The sequence below is a fragment of the Carassius carassius genome, chromosome 18, assembly GCF_963082965.1.
Source record: "Carassius carassius chromosome 18, fCarCar2.1, whole genome shotgun sequence".
Lineage (NCBI taxonomy): Eukaryota > Metazoa > Chordata > Actinopteri > Cypriniformes > Cyprinidae > Carassius > Carassius carassius.
The window spans coordinates 25,723,316-25,739,017 of record NC_081772.1 but is presented as its reverse complement, the minus strand read 5'-3'; the positions used below and the strand labels follow the sequence as shown (position 1 = coordinate 25,739,017).

General features: G+C 39.8%; 1 protein-coding gene across 14 annotated transcripts in view; it reads right to left on the bottom strand.

Annotated features, from left to right (window-relative positions):
• LOC132092740 (neurexin-3b-like) overlaps positions 1-15,702 on the bottom strand; it is a 539,941-nt gene that overhangs the window by 39,562 nt on the left and 484,677 nt on the right. For 9 of the 14 annotated variants that reach the window (XR_009422248.1, XR_009422247.1, XR_009422249.1 and 6 more), the window contains 2 exons: positions 11,083-11,172; positions 9,701-10,011 (listed from right to left, as the gene is read on the bottom strand). Coding sequence is in view for 11 of the 14 variants with exons in the window: in XM_059499108.1 (XP_059355091.1) it covers positions 9,701-10,011; positions 11,083-11,172 (401 nt within the window). In the remaining 3 variants the exon portion in view is untranslated. The remainder of the gene's footprint in view (positions 1-9,700; positions 10,012-11,082; positions 11,173-15,702) is intronic. The other 5 variants (XM_059499113.1, XM_059499114.1, XM_059499115.1 and 2 more) reach the window with 1 other exon arrangement.

The window sequence follows — 15,702 nt, the reverse complement described above, 5'->3', positions numbered from 1 at the left end:
GCCTCTACCACCGGAGTGGGTGCGGTCCTGTCTCAGCAGCAGGGAACGCCCAGCCGCCTCCATCCATGTGCCTTCTTCTCCAGGAAGCTCAACCCGGCGGAGGTAAACTACGACATTGGCAACAGGGAGCTACTTGCCATCAAGCTTGCCCTGGAGGAGTGGAGACATTGGCTGGAGGGAGCCAAACACCCCTTTCAAGTTCTCACTGACCATAAAAATCTGGAATACCTTAGGGCAGCCAAGAGACTCAACCCCAGACAAGCCCGCTGGGCGCTATTCTTCACCTGCTTCCAGTTCTCCATCACTTACCGCCCTGGGGCAAAGAATGTTAAGGCCGATGCTCTGTCCAGATGTTACTCACCCAAAGAGAGGTCTGAGAACCCCGAACCCATCCTCCCAGACAAGGTTATAGTTGCACCTATCACTTGGTCTGCTGAAACCCTACCTCCAGCCGAAGCTCCTACCAACGCTCCGCCGGGTTGCCCACCAGGACACCAGTACATCCCTAGGACACGTCGCACTCCTCTCATCCAGGCCACCCATACATCACTTGGCACTGGTCACCCGGGGGTCAATGAAACCCTCTCGTTGCTACGGGAACGCTTCTGGTGGCCCAACATGGCTTTGGATGTCAGAAGGTACGTGAGTGGATGTAACAGCTGCGCCATGTCCAAGAGTCCTCGCCATCTACCATCTGGCAAACTCCATCCTCTGCCCGTCCCCAACCACCCGTGGTCACACCTGGGAGTGGATTTCATGACCGACCTTCCTCCCTCTGATAATAACACATGTATTCTGATTGTTGTGGATAGATTTTCTAAAGCATGTCGTCTTCTTCCTCTGAAGGGTCTCCCCACTGCCATAGAAACGACAGAACTGATGTTTAACCATGTCTTCAGGTACTTCGGCATTCCAAAGGACATAGTGTCTGATCGGGGCCCCCAATTCATCTCCCGGGTATGGAAAGCCTTTCACTCCCTCCTAGGTGTGGCCATCAGCCTATCCTCCGGCTACCACCCGCAGTCCAACGGGCAGACGGAAAGGAAGGTCCAGGAGATCGGACGCTTCCTCCGTACCTTCTGTCACGGCCACCAGAACTCCTGGAACCAATTCCTGGGGTGGGCCGAGTACGCACAGAACTCCCTCCGTCAACCCACCACCGGACTCACACCCTTCCAGTGCGTACCAGCCACCCCTGTTTCCCTGGTCTGGAGAGCCCTCTGACGTTCCCGCGGTCGACTATTGGTTCCGGGAGAGCGAAAGGGTCTGGGACGTGGCCCATCACCAACTACAACGGGCGCTCTGTAGACGCAGGACGGCAGCTGACCTTCGCCGTTCCGAGGCTCCCCAGTACCAACCCGGTCAGAAGGTCTGGCTGTCTACCCGGGACATCCGCCTGCGTCTACCCTGCCGCAAGCTTAGTCCCAGATTCATTGGCCCGTTCACTATCACTCAGCAGATCAATCCGGTCACCTACAAACTGCAACTTCCTCCCGAGTACCGGATTCACCCCACATTCCATGTCTCACTCCTGAAACCTCACCATCCTTCTGTTCTTCCCTCCACAGAACCTGGTGAGACGGAAGCCCCCCCTCCTCTCCTCCTAGATGACGGCGCAGCCTACTCGGTCAAGGACATACTGGACTCCCGGCGGCGTGGTGGGCAGCTGGAGTACCTAGTGGACTGGGAAGGATACGGTCCAGAGGAACGCTCCTGGGTCCCACGCAATGACATCTTGGACCCCTCCTTGCTGGATACCTTCCACTCAAGACACCCCAATCGACCAGCTCCCAGGGGTAGAGGACGCCCACCACGACGTCGGGGCCCCCGGCCCTCAGGAGCGGGCCCTGGGGAGGGGGGTACTGTCACAAACACTCCAGGTTCCACCTCCACACAATCACGGCGCACACCCTCACCTGAATACTAATCATCACCACCTGATCCGCATCACCTATCATCCACCACAGCACCACAAAAGCCACACACACGCATCCAATCATTGTCCGGTCACGTTCGCGACAAGATCATTCCTGCGCTAACTATTAGGACTAACTCCTCTTTACCTTCTCTCCAAGGATAACTTCCAAAGACTCTTCTTCCATCTTCTCTCCAAGGATTACCTCCAAGATCCTCCTAAAACCCACGGTGCGTGTGTGTGGTCCCCTCCTTCCCGGCACGGATCCCAACACCCATCCACTCCTCACTTCCCGCTCCTCTGCTTGTGTCCATTCAATAAATAACATCTTCCATCTGTTACTCCTCTGTCTTCGAGTTATCCGTAACACCCTGCATGCTTTTTCTTTTAAGACTGAACCCTTCACCCTGGAAGTCCCTCATCCACCTTGCCACCTATATGTAACTGGGACCACCAAGCTGTCCCAGGGCACCCGGCATCCATCACTCTATGTGCAGCATGAGAAAAAGAGAGTGATGTGAAATTACCACACAGATCGCAAACAAATACCCCGTTGCTGCTTACAATGCACATGCGCTCTGTGCCCATCTGCAGGCAATTACGTTAGTTACTTTTTATGGAAAGTAATGCGTTACGCTACTTTTTTGCGTTACTTTTTAAAATATGAGCTGGGCTTGATTGTTTTTAATATAAGAAGTTCTATTTATAGCAAATGTAAATGTATCTATTCCCATTTATATATATATGCAGTACAGACCAAAAGTTTGGACACACCTTCTCATTCAAAGAGTTTTCTTTATTTTCATGACTATGAAAATTGTAAAGTCACACTGAAGGCATCAACGGCTATTTGACCAAGAAGGAGAGTAATGGGGTGCTGCGCCAGATGACCTGGCCTCCACAGTCACCGGACCTGAACCCAATCGAGATGGTTTAGGGGTGAGCTGGACCGCAGGCAGAAGGCAAAATGGCCAACAAGTGCTAAGCATCTCTCGGGGAACTCCTTCAAGACTGTTGGAAGACCATTTCAGGTGACTACCTCTTGAAGCTCATCAAGAGAATGCCAAGAGTGTGCAAAGCAGTAATCAAAGCAAAAGGAGGCTTTTTTGAAGAACCTAGAATATGACATATTTTCAGTTGTTTCACACTTTTTTGTTGTGTATATAATTCCATATATAATTCCACATGTGTTAATTCATAGTTTTGATGCTTTCAGTGTGAATCTACAATTTTCATAGTCATGAAAATAAAGAAAACTCTTTGAATGAGAAGGTGTGTCCAAACTTTTGGTCTGTACTATATATATATATATTAGGGGTGTAACGGTACGTGTATTCGTACCGGACTGTTTCGGTACAGGGCTTTCGGTACGGTGCATGTGTGTACCGGATGACCGAATGTAATATTTTGTTTCACTTTCGTGTTTCCAAACGAACATATTAAGTGGCGGAAGTCTCCGCGTTCAGCGCAAATCCCACCCTGCAGCAAGGCCGGCGACACACTGGATGCGTGGCGCAAGCGTCTCAGCTGCGTGGCGTGTCCGTTTTTAATTCGGCTCCCATGTTAGAGCTTGCAGACTGCCTGCGAGAGACGCGCGTCTCAGGCGCGGCTTGAGCCGCGCGGAACACGCGTGCATGCTAGAAATAGAACCGAAGCCTATTTTTCACGCGACACGCAAGCATGTTGGAAGCGTTTCCAGGCAAAATAGAATAGGAAAATATGTTTATATGTCATTTTGTACACAAATACATATTAATTCATGACACGTTGATGTTTAAAAGTCTACAGGTATATTCAGATATAAATGTAATTTAAAAAATAAATTAATAATTATCGATTTTCAAATATTGCACCTGTCCAACATAGTCTATTTTGCCGTCAATACTTTTGACAGGTGCAATATGCCAGTGTGTCACCGGCCTAAGGTTTTCAAAAGGCATCACGCGAGTGTGAACATCACTACAACTAGGAAAAAGGAAAAAAATGATTGTAATTCAAACGCAGCTCCCGTACTTTGCTCTTAATTCTGATCGGTCCAACACTATAACGAAATCTGAACAGGTCTAAAAACTGACACTGTTGACGCCGCACTTTACACTTTGGAAAAGTTATATATATATATATATATATATATATATATATATATATATATATATATATATATATATATATTTTTTATAAATATGAGCAGGCCTATAAGCTGGGATTGCTAATGCTGCACTGTAATCATAGTTATTTATTTATATTTTTCATTATATTTTGTTATATGATATTGGTTTGAGACTGAGAGTATATTATTTAGTGCAGAACTTTGCAGCAGTATTTTATTTCTTATTCTTTTTTTATTTTATATATATTTTATTAAAAAGTATTTAAAAAAAGTGTAAACAAATTGTTAAAAAAAAGTTTATAGTAATATACAACCTGCAGTTAATGTTTGCATTTCTTTCCCTAACTGTACCGAAAATGAACCGAACCGTGACTTTAAAACCGAGGTACGTACCGAACCGTAATTTTTGCGTACCGTTACACCCCTAATATATATATATATATATATATATATATATATATATATATATATATATATAGAGCAGGGGTCACCAACTGGTGGACTCCAGTCCGAATCTGGAGATGCATCCATCCAGACCACATACTTCACTAATTTGGAACGACAGATATATATCGGTTTCCCCAGTAATGGCAGTGCACAATGCAGCACTGCACCTTACTTTGAAATGTGCAGCACTTTATTTATTCACTGAAATCATAGCTTTTTGAAGTTTAATCTTCCCATTAGTAAAGTATGTGGTCTGGATGGATGCATCTCCAGATTCGGACTGGAGTCCACCAGTTGGTGACCCCTGCTCTAGTCTGTACAGTATGTGCCCTTACACATACCGAAGCAGCATTCGGGCTCACACTTGACAAGGGGTCACATGACAAGGGGTCACTTGACAAGTGGTCTACTATACAATTCCAGGACAAAAACACGTGGTAATGGAGAGCTAACAGTGGGAATGCTCCCTTTACCTTCAGACAAATTTGTCCCTGAGACACTCAGGTTGAGCCTAACTACATCTAGAAAATGTTGCATAACTGCTTGCAGCTATTAGTATTGATACTCTTATCATGCTTAATCTGAAAGGGCACTGACTGCACCCTCTGTAAAAAAAAAAAAAAAAAAAACTACTAAACAACATGTGGTTGTGTACTCAGAGAGCGGTCTTCAGTCATGTCAGCATTTCTACAATGCCTCTTGCTTCTTTTGTTTACTAGTGTGTAGAAGCATCATTGAGCAAACAGTAGCCCGGGGCACAATGAACAGCCCTTACTGGAGATGAATGGATATGCACGCTCTCACTACTCTTCTACAAGAGATCAAATGTGATTCAAGACCTCTACCAGGAGTCCCATAATTAATTAGGCGTGAGATTGCTCTACTGTCTAATATGATCGCAAAACTCTTATTTCTCAGACCCTGGAGGTCCCTGCAACTGTGGGGAATCAGAGGGATGTGCCAAATAGCACCTTACAAGTGTAGCTGCTGGACCCCATACCACTCAGAACAGCCTAACATCGGTCACAGCCTGGGAGCCTCAGGGGGTGGAAAACCTGTCAGGTTCTACGGGTACTTCTCTTGCTGTCTGTGCTGACAGGCAGCAAGGGATAACTAAAATTGAGACCTATGGAAAATTAATTTGTGGGCACAGCATGAATCAAACAGCCTGAGGGCTTGGAAATTTATCTGGGAGAGCTCATCTTAAAGAAAAAATACCCTTACAACAAACCTGAAATTGACCTGAAATCTTGTTGGACTGAAAACATTCCTGTAGAATTATTTTGACTATATTTATTAAAGATGTTAAGGCTAAAACCTTGACCTCTAATTTTGCTATTAATGTGAGAGTGTCTTACAAAATTCACAAATTAAATCAGCAAAAATAAAGCGCTCATAAAATGTGTGATTTGTTTCACTGAATCACTTCTATAATGCATTACAGATCAATTAGCTTTTATGAGCGCTATAGCACTTTGATTGACAATAATATTACAAATTATAGTAGGATGTGTCCTGGAGCAACATTCCTGTCAAACAATGTCCTAACCCTAACCTAACCCCAACTAACTCAGAATGGTATAGTCCACTGCCCTAAACCTAAGCCTAGTCTCAAATCCCAACCCTATGTGGGATGAGAGGTTTTTAAAATTTAGTTTGATCTGTTTAAAGGTGAGGAGATTGGCCTGTCACTGAGTAGTGCCCCAGGGCGAGTTATGGCTTTAATACATAGACTCTTGCTTTAATGTTCCCCCTAGCATTATTGAAATGGTCAGCATGATCCATTGGGCTCATGTCAGACTGAGTTAAAAGAAAGCATTGTGGAAGTCAGAGGTGGGTAGTAACGAGTTACATTTACTTCGTTACATTTACTTGAGTAATTTTTGGGGGTAATTAATACCTTTTGGAGTATATTAAAAGATGGGTACTTTTACTCTTACTTGAGTAAAATTTTTGGGAAAAATCTGTACTTTTACTTCGTTACTGTGGGCGACGCTCCTCTCGTTACTTTTATCTTAATGCAATAAATGTTATAACTGCTTCAGTTTATTCCAAACGCGCCGTCTACTTTTCTCTGGACAATGAGCGATGCCCATTCGCGAATGATTCATTCTTTTGAGTCAATTCTGTTCAAAGGCTTGATCAAACCAATTGGCAAACGAGTGAATTGGTTCACGAATCAGTTTTAATGATTCGTTCAGTTCCCAGCCGCAGGCGCTGAGCGTCTGAAGTGGTTCACTCAGAGTCAGAGTTGTAACGTTTAACATCAGCAACGTTGAAAACGTGGCTATGGAACTGCACTGAATTGAAAGCAAATCTGCAAAGGCTATTATTTGCTAGCGATGGAGATCCTTATTAGATGAACACCGCGTGTGCTGTCTACTGTTTAACAGGTAATAACTTGGGGTACATTCGATTACAGTACACGATACCACTGTGACATTAGTTTGTTGTACGTGTGTGGCTTAAAAAACAGAGGAGAGTCAAGTTGAATGCAGCTTCCAAAAGACAAAAAATAGCCGATTAAGATTTTATTAATTTTAATACAATCACACGGTGCGAGTACGTTCAGCTAGTCATATCATCAGCTGCTAAATTCAGATCTGTGATCGCTTGCTGGCGCTGAGCCAGAGATAGATGCGTTTTTACAGCGCTGCGCATTATAACCAATCACACAAGATTCTGTTGAGCTTTTGAATGCATTGGCCAATCAGAGGCATTCAGATGAGTCATCGCTAATTGCCGGTGCTTCCTTCACTCGCTCGCTGACTGAATACTTCTTCCTGCGAATTCTCTCGTCAGAAACAACAAAGTGCAGATGTGTGTACGAATCTATAATTAAGATATTGATTTCACAGTGTTAACAGTTTCAGTGATTTTAATGGGAGTTTCTGAGAGTGATTGAACTCTAGACTGTCAGTGAAAATGATCTTTGATAATGTAAATGTTATTTGCTCTCTTTCTGAACAATGAAAGATTAGTAACAATTTTTATATCACATTAACTTTCAATGTTAAATTCACATTTAATATAAAGTCAGTCATATTAAAAATATGTTATGGCATGACACCTATATCTGTTACTTAAGTAAACAGACAGGGTTTTATAATAAATTACATAATTAGACTACTTTGACCATCGCATATTATCATTATTAACATTCTATGAAATGTGAGAATCGAGATATTTCATTATATAGTTCATGCGTCTGGGAATGTTTCTAATAAAAATGAAAAAAAAAAAAAAAAATAATGCTTAATAATAATTTGCCACATTATGACCCCCATATGCCTAGACACAATTAATTATGATTTTCTACAATATTTACGCTTGCAGAAATATACTTCTGCGTGCAGACAGAAGAAGATCCGTCAATGTGCATTTGCTTAGTTATGTTCAGATGTTCGGTAACTTCGGTCATGTGAGGAGTTTTCTCTCTTCCCTGTGTCAGAGGTTATTTATACATATATAATACATACTTTATTATGTATTTACGAATTTTCATCAGCTGTTACTCCAGTTTTCAAAGTTATGATCCTTCAAAATATAATTCTAATATATTGATTTATTACCAGTGCTTTTGGCACTTAATATTTTTTTGGAACCTGTGACATTTTGTTTAGGATTATATGATAGAAAGATAAAAAGAACATCATTGATAGTAAATCAACATATTGGAATGATTTCTGAAGGATTATGTGGCATTGAAGACTGGAGTAAAGGATGGTGAAATATATATATATATATATACACACACACACACACACATACATTACATACATTTTATCTATATATCTAAATAAAAATAGACTCAGTATATATGACCCAAAGTGACAAGTAACTAACTACTTGAGTAGATTTTTTATCCGATACTCTTTTACTCTTACTCAAGTAACTATTCAGACTAGTACTTTTACGTTTACTTGAGTAAATATTTCTAGAAGTACTTTTACTTGAGTACAGTTTTTGGGTACTCTACCCACCTCTGGTGGTAGTCGACAGACTCCACAAGGCATCTAAACAGCACATACAGTACAGTAAAATGTTTTGCAGGGAATATAGTCATTATATATGCATTATATATCATCCCAACACTTTATTATTTTTTTTCTTCTATGAAACACAAAACAAAGTTTTTTTATAGTGCCAAGCTATAAAAGGAAGAAATAAAAAGTTGCATAAAATTATTATATATCTAAAAAAAAAAAAAAAAAAAAAAAATATATATATATATATATATATATATATATATATATATATATATATATATATATATATATATATTCAGTGTTTTCTAAAACAACTGATAATGATAGCTTTGTGTGAGAAACAAACTAAAATAAGACGTTATTCATCACTTTCCCTCATTTGGGGCGCATAAACGCTGTCTTTTTGGCTCACTAGTCACATATGGTATAATGTTTTTAACGGCAAATTCTATTGTTCTTGCCATGACTTAGGCAGAGTGGAAGATTACTTGTAATGTACAGGTAAACTATATCAAACTCAGTCTATTCTTCACACAAAGCTATGTTTTTACTTAAGAAAACTTGGATTATAAGTGCGTGACTCATATGGCTATGTTTATGGTGTTTTTAGTTTATTTTGGAGCACGTCAGTATAAATTACCATCCATTTTCCATGTGTGGAAAAGTGAAGTTGTTACATTCAACTTACATTCATCTTTTTGTGTTATTGTTCCACAGAATAATTTGAGTCATAACTTTTTAGAAAAACATAAGAAAACTTGTTTTTTTCCCCACCTTTCTGTGTTTTACATATTTTACAGTACATAAACACATTTACATTTATTCATTTAGCTGACGCTTTTATCCAAAGCAACTTGCTATATATGTCAGAGGTCGCACGCCTCTGGAGCAACTAGGGGTTAAGTGTCTTGCTCAGGGACACATTGGTGTCTCACAGTGGATTCGAACCCGGGTCTCTCACACCAAGTGCATTTGTCTTATCCACTGCGCCATCACCACCCCAAGGTGGAATGCTGAATAAATATTGGAATGCTGAACACAGGCACTCACCATGCCTCATTGGAAAATTTCAATAACTTTAATACTAAGAGGAAAGCAGGCAGAAGTTAGACATGAGAACTGAATGTCTATTAAATTCTATTACACATCTTTACACTGCTGAGTATGTGGCCAATCCTTACAATTTTGTCCACAGCCTTGGTTTAAGCAGATAAAATTTAGAAAATCTATAGATATTACCTGAATGGTGGGTGGTGAGCGTTGCTTGCGGGTAGTGGTGGTTGACAGGGTGGTAGTGGTCTCGATGAAGGTGGTGGACATCTCTGGGGGCATGGTGGTGGTGGTACTTGAGGGGCTTCTGCTGATAGGCACATCCCCCACCAGTCTCACACTGCCATTTATCTTGATGTAAGCATGACCTTCAGCTGCCATGTTGAGAACCTTCAGACCATTGTAATAAAGACCAGACAGCTGGCCTTGATATGGTCGCTTTTGGTCATTACCGCCTATTGAGATGGTAGCTTGGGTGTTAAAAATGGTCAGCTGACGACCTGAGGGGAATACCAGTGAAGGAACACAGAGTCAGAATGGTTTACGTTACTTATTTATTTATTTTTTATTTTAGCTAATTGATTAGTGTTAGCATTAATGGTCTAGCTTTTAAAATCCAAGCATAGCATTAAAAAATAAAATAATATTTATTTATTTATTTATTTATTTTTGTGAACACTTCGCTTTGTTCACTGTAAGGTGCTTCTCATGCAAATGTTTTAGGGCAAATTCCAAATGGCTTTTCTTATGGTTAGAAATAGAAACGCAGGCCAATTAAAACTATTACATATTTACAATTCCACATTACAGCAGGCAAGGAGGAAAGCTCATCTCATACATTTCAAAGGAATATCATGTTGATTTATGCATGCAGAACCATTAATGGGCTTTCAATGTTGTTTTAGACAGTGTTAAAGGGACTTTATAATCCTCTTATGTAGTTTAAGCAATGACCTTTAAACACATTTAATGGTCAATTTGATAAATGGTCACCCCGTCCATTCATCCTGTTTTTAAAATAAAACTTAAGAGGTGTCAGCCGATTTCATAACCGGCCTCAAACACAAAAGAGTGTTAGTCAGCAAAGTGGCATTCCACTTCAGCACCAATTTGTTGTCTTTGGAAACGTGCTGCATTAAGGGTTGGGTTTTTGGGCCATTTGACCACTAATATTAAAGCTATGGAAGATCATTCCAATTAAAAGTTAAAAAATTAAAACATCCTGGCTTTTGTTGAGTTTTGGTTTAGATTTAAAGTTAGAGTCCAAAAGCTACAGTACATACTTATGTTATTCTTAGTTACCAGTCCCTTTAACTGGTCAATGATCTGATGTAAATAACAAAAGAGGATCACAATCCACATAAAAAATAATACTCAACAAAAATATTACGTAATGGGAAGGGAAGTAAATTATGAAAAGGTTTAGGTTAATTAGTGGCAAAAGGCTAAGCCTCTTAAAGACTCATCAGACCTGGTTGGACAAAAATATGACGAAAAGACATGACAAGGAGCATATGAACGCAAATTAAAAAACAAAAAACAAAAAACACTGAGGGTCTTGTGAGGGTTACCTTTCTCATGTAGCCAATCTTCAACCGGCCGGGTATATTTGAATGGGATTTTCTTATTAGCCATTTGATAACGCTCATTGTCGCTGTTACCTTTAAAGTTTGACAGTTTGAAAGACATCTTAGCACACTGCACATTTATACACTGTTTAAGAAGGTTTAGCTGTGTTTAAAATGATTTAGTTCTTGTTATCATGGGCAATTTAGGTTTCACTGTAAGGTGAACTTCAGTTGTTAGCTTATAGGGCATTTTTATTGACTAGTAACCAGCTAAATAAACAGTTTAACACATATAATTATTTCAGCAAGAATCACACACCAGATATAGAATGTACAACAAAATACAGGCATCTGTTAAAGGGAGACATACTAACAATTAATTTCAAACTGCATCAGGTGATCTCCTGCTCAGCAATATTTAAAATGGGGTGTAACTATTTTCCCACTGGAAATCACATGCTTTTACATTTCAAGGTGCCAGGGAACACTTTACAAACTATTAAGGTAAGGGAAAGAGAGAGAAAGAGAGTGAATGAGAAAGAGAGAGAGACAGAAATAAAAAGAGATATTGTGTAGAAGCTCTAAACCTGCTGGGAAATATGGCATGTCTGAAGAACACAATGCATACTGATGAGATCATTACAGCATGGTGTGAGGCCTGCTGCTGTGGGGTCCCTTGAAGCCCTCTGAAGCATTGCGGCACTTGTATATTCTGCCATTATTTGCACTTTGTTACACTTCTTTCTCTGACTGGAGTAAGGTGTTAGGGCTGTAAAATGTATTAAACATCTGCCATCTTGGGTGTATAGTACTTATGTCACGTCCAGCTGCTCTTAACAAATGCTGTTACCAGTTAATCAAAGAATGTTGGAGCTTTTCATATTTAGACACATGTTCATTGAAAGTTGGGCATAATTAATGAAATGGAATGTTTTCTCATATTAAACAGATTCTGATTTTTGAAGTTTATCTATTTCATACTTTGAACTATAAGTAGAACAATATAGAGAACAAGTCTTATAGTTCACTTTCATTATGTTTTTAAGGTGCTTTTCTTGTATTTTTTTTTTTTAACTTAGCATCTGTACCCATTCACTTGAATAAATTCAATTGCATGAAAAAGAGCAGCATGAACGCTCCTCATGCTGGTTAAGTAATATTCAGCATCTTTGTAAGTAGATGATTACAGAATTGTAATTTTTGAGTTCCTATGCATCTTCACATACATTAAGCAATGGGGAAATATACTTTACAGCAGTATTCCAAAGAAGTTGTATTGGGAAGAATAATCATAAGAAAAAGAAACCTTCAGCTTGAGAGCTAAAAATACAAAAAAGGACTACAAAAGAGCACAGCTACTCAACACTTAGCTAAAAAGGCTCTGAGAGCTGAGTCACAGTGTACCTTCTCAGAACTTCAGAAAGAGAAAAAAGGTGCATAGAATTGGAGACCTATTCAGAAACACAAAGCTTCTACAGTGACAGGGATGTGAAAAGGACTAGGCCAGTGGTGATTTAAGGCCCCATATTTCTTGTGCTTTTCATTTTAAATAGGCAGAAAAGGGTCTTCAAAGTTACTAGTGGCTGAACAAGGGGGATTTGGGCGAGGTTAAGGGGTAGGGGTAAGGCTTGGGGGTAATAAGTAGTTTTAAGGGCTGCCAATGCTTTTGATCCTGACAGGCAGCGCATGCAAGCCTGGAGCTGGAGTGGCTTTTCTGGATGGAGGCCTGTATGTTGGAGAGATCCAGGAGAGCTTGAGGGTTTGGAAATTAATTTTAGAGATCAGACGCTTTGCCAGTGCTCGCCATTTGTCATGTTAATGTAAATATATTATGATGATCTTTGCAGAGCTTTCTAACCTCCAAACTTGTATTGTGGGAATTTAGGACATGTGATTTAGAGTAGAAACTGAATAGTAGTAAATGAAGACATTTTATACTATTAGTTTTTTTGTAAATATTATTCAGTGATTATGGCTATGGCAATTGATACAGTAAGCATTAAACATCACAACAATATCTTATTTGAATAATATAACAAAACAATACAAAATGTCTACATTGACTACTGAAATATGGTGCAAGTGAAACTGACATTTGGTAAGGTAAACAACTTAAAATATGGCTTTATAATTATAGATTTATTATATCTTACAAATACATTGATTTGCATTGAACTGAACTGCTCACACCACAAATACGGTGGAAAATCACATCTGGAAATGTTATTTGCAGCATCTTGTTGATACCTGACCACTTCTGTATGATTGAGCCTATTAATTTATTTTATTTATTGCATTCCTCTGCTTACTTGTTCATCATCTCTAACAGTAATGAATCTTGCAAATTTTCATTACTGCAAATTTAGGAGCTAAGCATGGCATGGAGGACCACATCAAATGCAACAATGAGCAATTAAACCAATTTTAGGATGATTGTATTTGAAATGGCTGAAAAATCATAGATACTACCACTAGTAATAAGATTAAATGGCCTCTCTCTTTTGACCAAAGGGTGGCCCTGTAATCAAATCATTTCGGTGTGTTCTGTGTGAGATGACATTAACACACAAAAAGTTTAGTGTCAATATGCTAAAGCATTGCAGAGATACAGCCTGAAGTGTCATTTTGGCATTGTGCCTGAATTCGTCGCGGTTGTATGGGAAAACGATTTTGTGTATCGATACAAAATACATAACATTTTGTCAGCACAGTCTAAAGATCATCTGACTCGATTTTGGTGAAAATCGGACCTACGGTTGATGAGGAGTTTGAAAAAGTAGGTTTTCAATATAAATCAAAATGGCGGACAGGAAGTTCCGCTTACTCTGGCATATTAGGTATCTATTTTATCGGCATAAGCCAGGGAATATTTTGAGATCAGTGTCATTGCAATAGCCTAATGCAATTAAAAGTTATTAGCATTTTAATAAGTCTAATTATTAACCGTTAATAAATGGTTTATTACTCTTGACCAATAGGTGGCGCTGTTACCAAATTTATGTGGCATGGTCAGTGTGTGGGGACAATGACACATACAAAGTTTGGTGCAAATATGTCAAAGCTTTGCAGAGATAAGCCTCAAATGCATTTTGGCACCCTTCCAGCAAATTCGTTGATGCGCTAAATGAGAACCGTTTCGTATATCGACACAAAATCCATAACTTTTTGCCAGCATGGTCTGAAGATGATCAACGTTAAATTTGGTGAAAATGGCGGACAGGAAGTATGGACAATTTTCGCATAATTGGTATCAATACTCTCGGCATAACCCACATAATATATGGAGACCATTTTCATTTCAATAGTCTAATTTATTCAAAAGTTATTAGCATTTTTGAGATATTTCATTATAACTCTTGACCACAAGGTGGCGCTGCCACCAAACTTTTTGAGTACCTTCAGGGCATGGAGCCGAAGATTTTTGTAATTATTTTCGTCTCGACATGACTCACTGAATCTAAAAAGACCAATTGTGTGATTTTTGGCCAAACCGTTCAAAAGTTATAAGCCAAAATGTGCCTTTTTCATATCTCCTGACTACTAGGTGGCGCTGCGTCGAAACACTGCATGCAGTCTCAGTTCATGCCTGTTATAACACACACCAAGTTTGGTCTCAATATGCCAAACCGTTGCCGAGATATAGCCTCACGTGTATTTTTGCGTGCTTTTCATAAAATTTGTTCACGTGTCATTCGGGAACGGTTGGACAAATCAACTTGAATTACATAACTTTTTGCCAGCATGATCTGAAGATGACCTTCTAGGACGAGTTCGAAAAAGTAGGTTTTTTGAAAAATTTAAAATACCGAAAAAAATTAACCTTGCGATTTTTTAATTTTGGGGTTTATTCGACTTGGCTTAAGCCAAGGATTCAGAGGAAAAATAATTTCCATTTTCTGGCTTACGGTTCAAAAGTTATTAGCATATAAACATTGAAAGTTTGGACAAGTGGTGGCGCTAGAGAGTTGGCGTTAGAGACTTCAAATTTGCTACAGTTAATGTTGGGACGGTCTTCTATCAGTGTGCCAAATTATACAACTTTCCCGCAATCGGTTCTATGGGCTGCCATAGACTTGCGGCGGAAGAAACGGAAGAAGAATAATAACGCCAATAGGTGGCGCTGTTACCAAATTTATGTGGCATGGTCAGTGTGAGGTGGCGATGACACATTCAAAGCTAATGCAACCGGGGCGCAACGCTGCTCGTGCGACTCGTGACACAGGCTCCGTGTTTGATGTTTGTTTTGTTTGTTTTTATACCAAGTGTTTTTTAGTTTTGCTTCTTTATTTATTTATACGAGATGGCTTCTGGTAACTTCTGGGTTATTCTGGGCCTCCTGGTGTTTATTTCTCAACCAATATTGGCCATGTGGACAATGCCAACAACGCAGACGGGAGCATCAACAGTGAAAAACCTGGTTTATTCACGTAGACCGCTGCTGGATTTGCGCCCGCTTGCTGTTTTGCCGTCTATGGATTCAACACTTTTTAAAAATGTCCCGAAATGTCTCTTGGTTGGTATCAGTTGGAAAAAACTCAACATTAAAGTGAAACGAAGGAAAAGGGGTTCGAGAGGAGGAATACTCAAAAGGCTACGGAGAAGAGGTAGTAGATTGCCCTTACC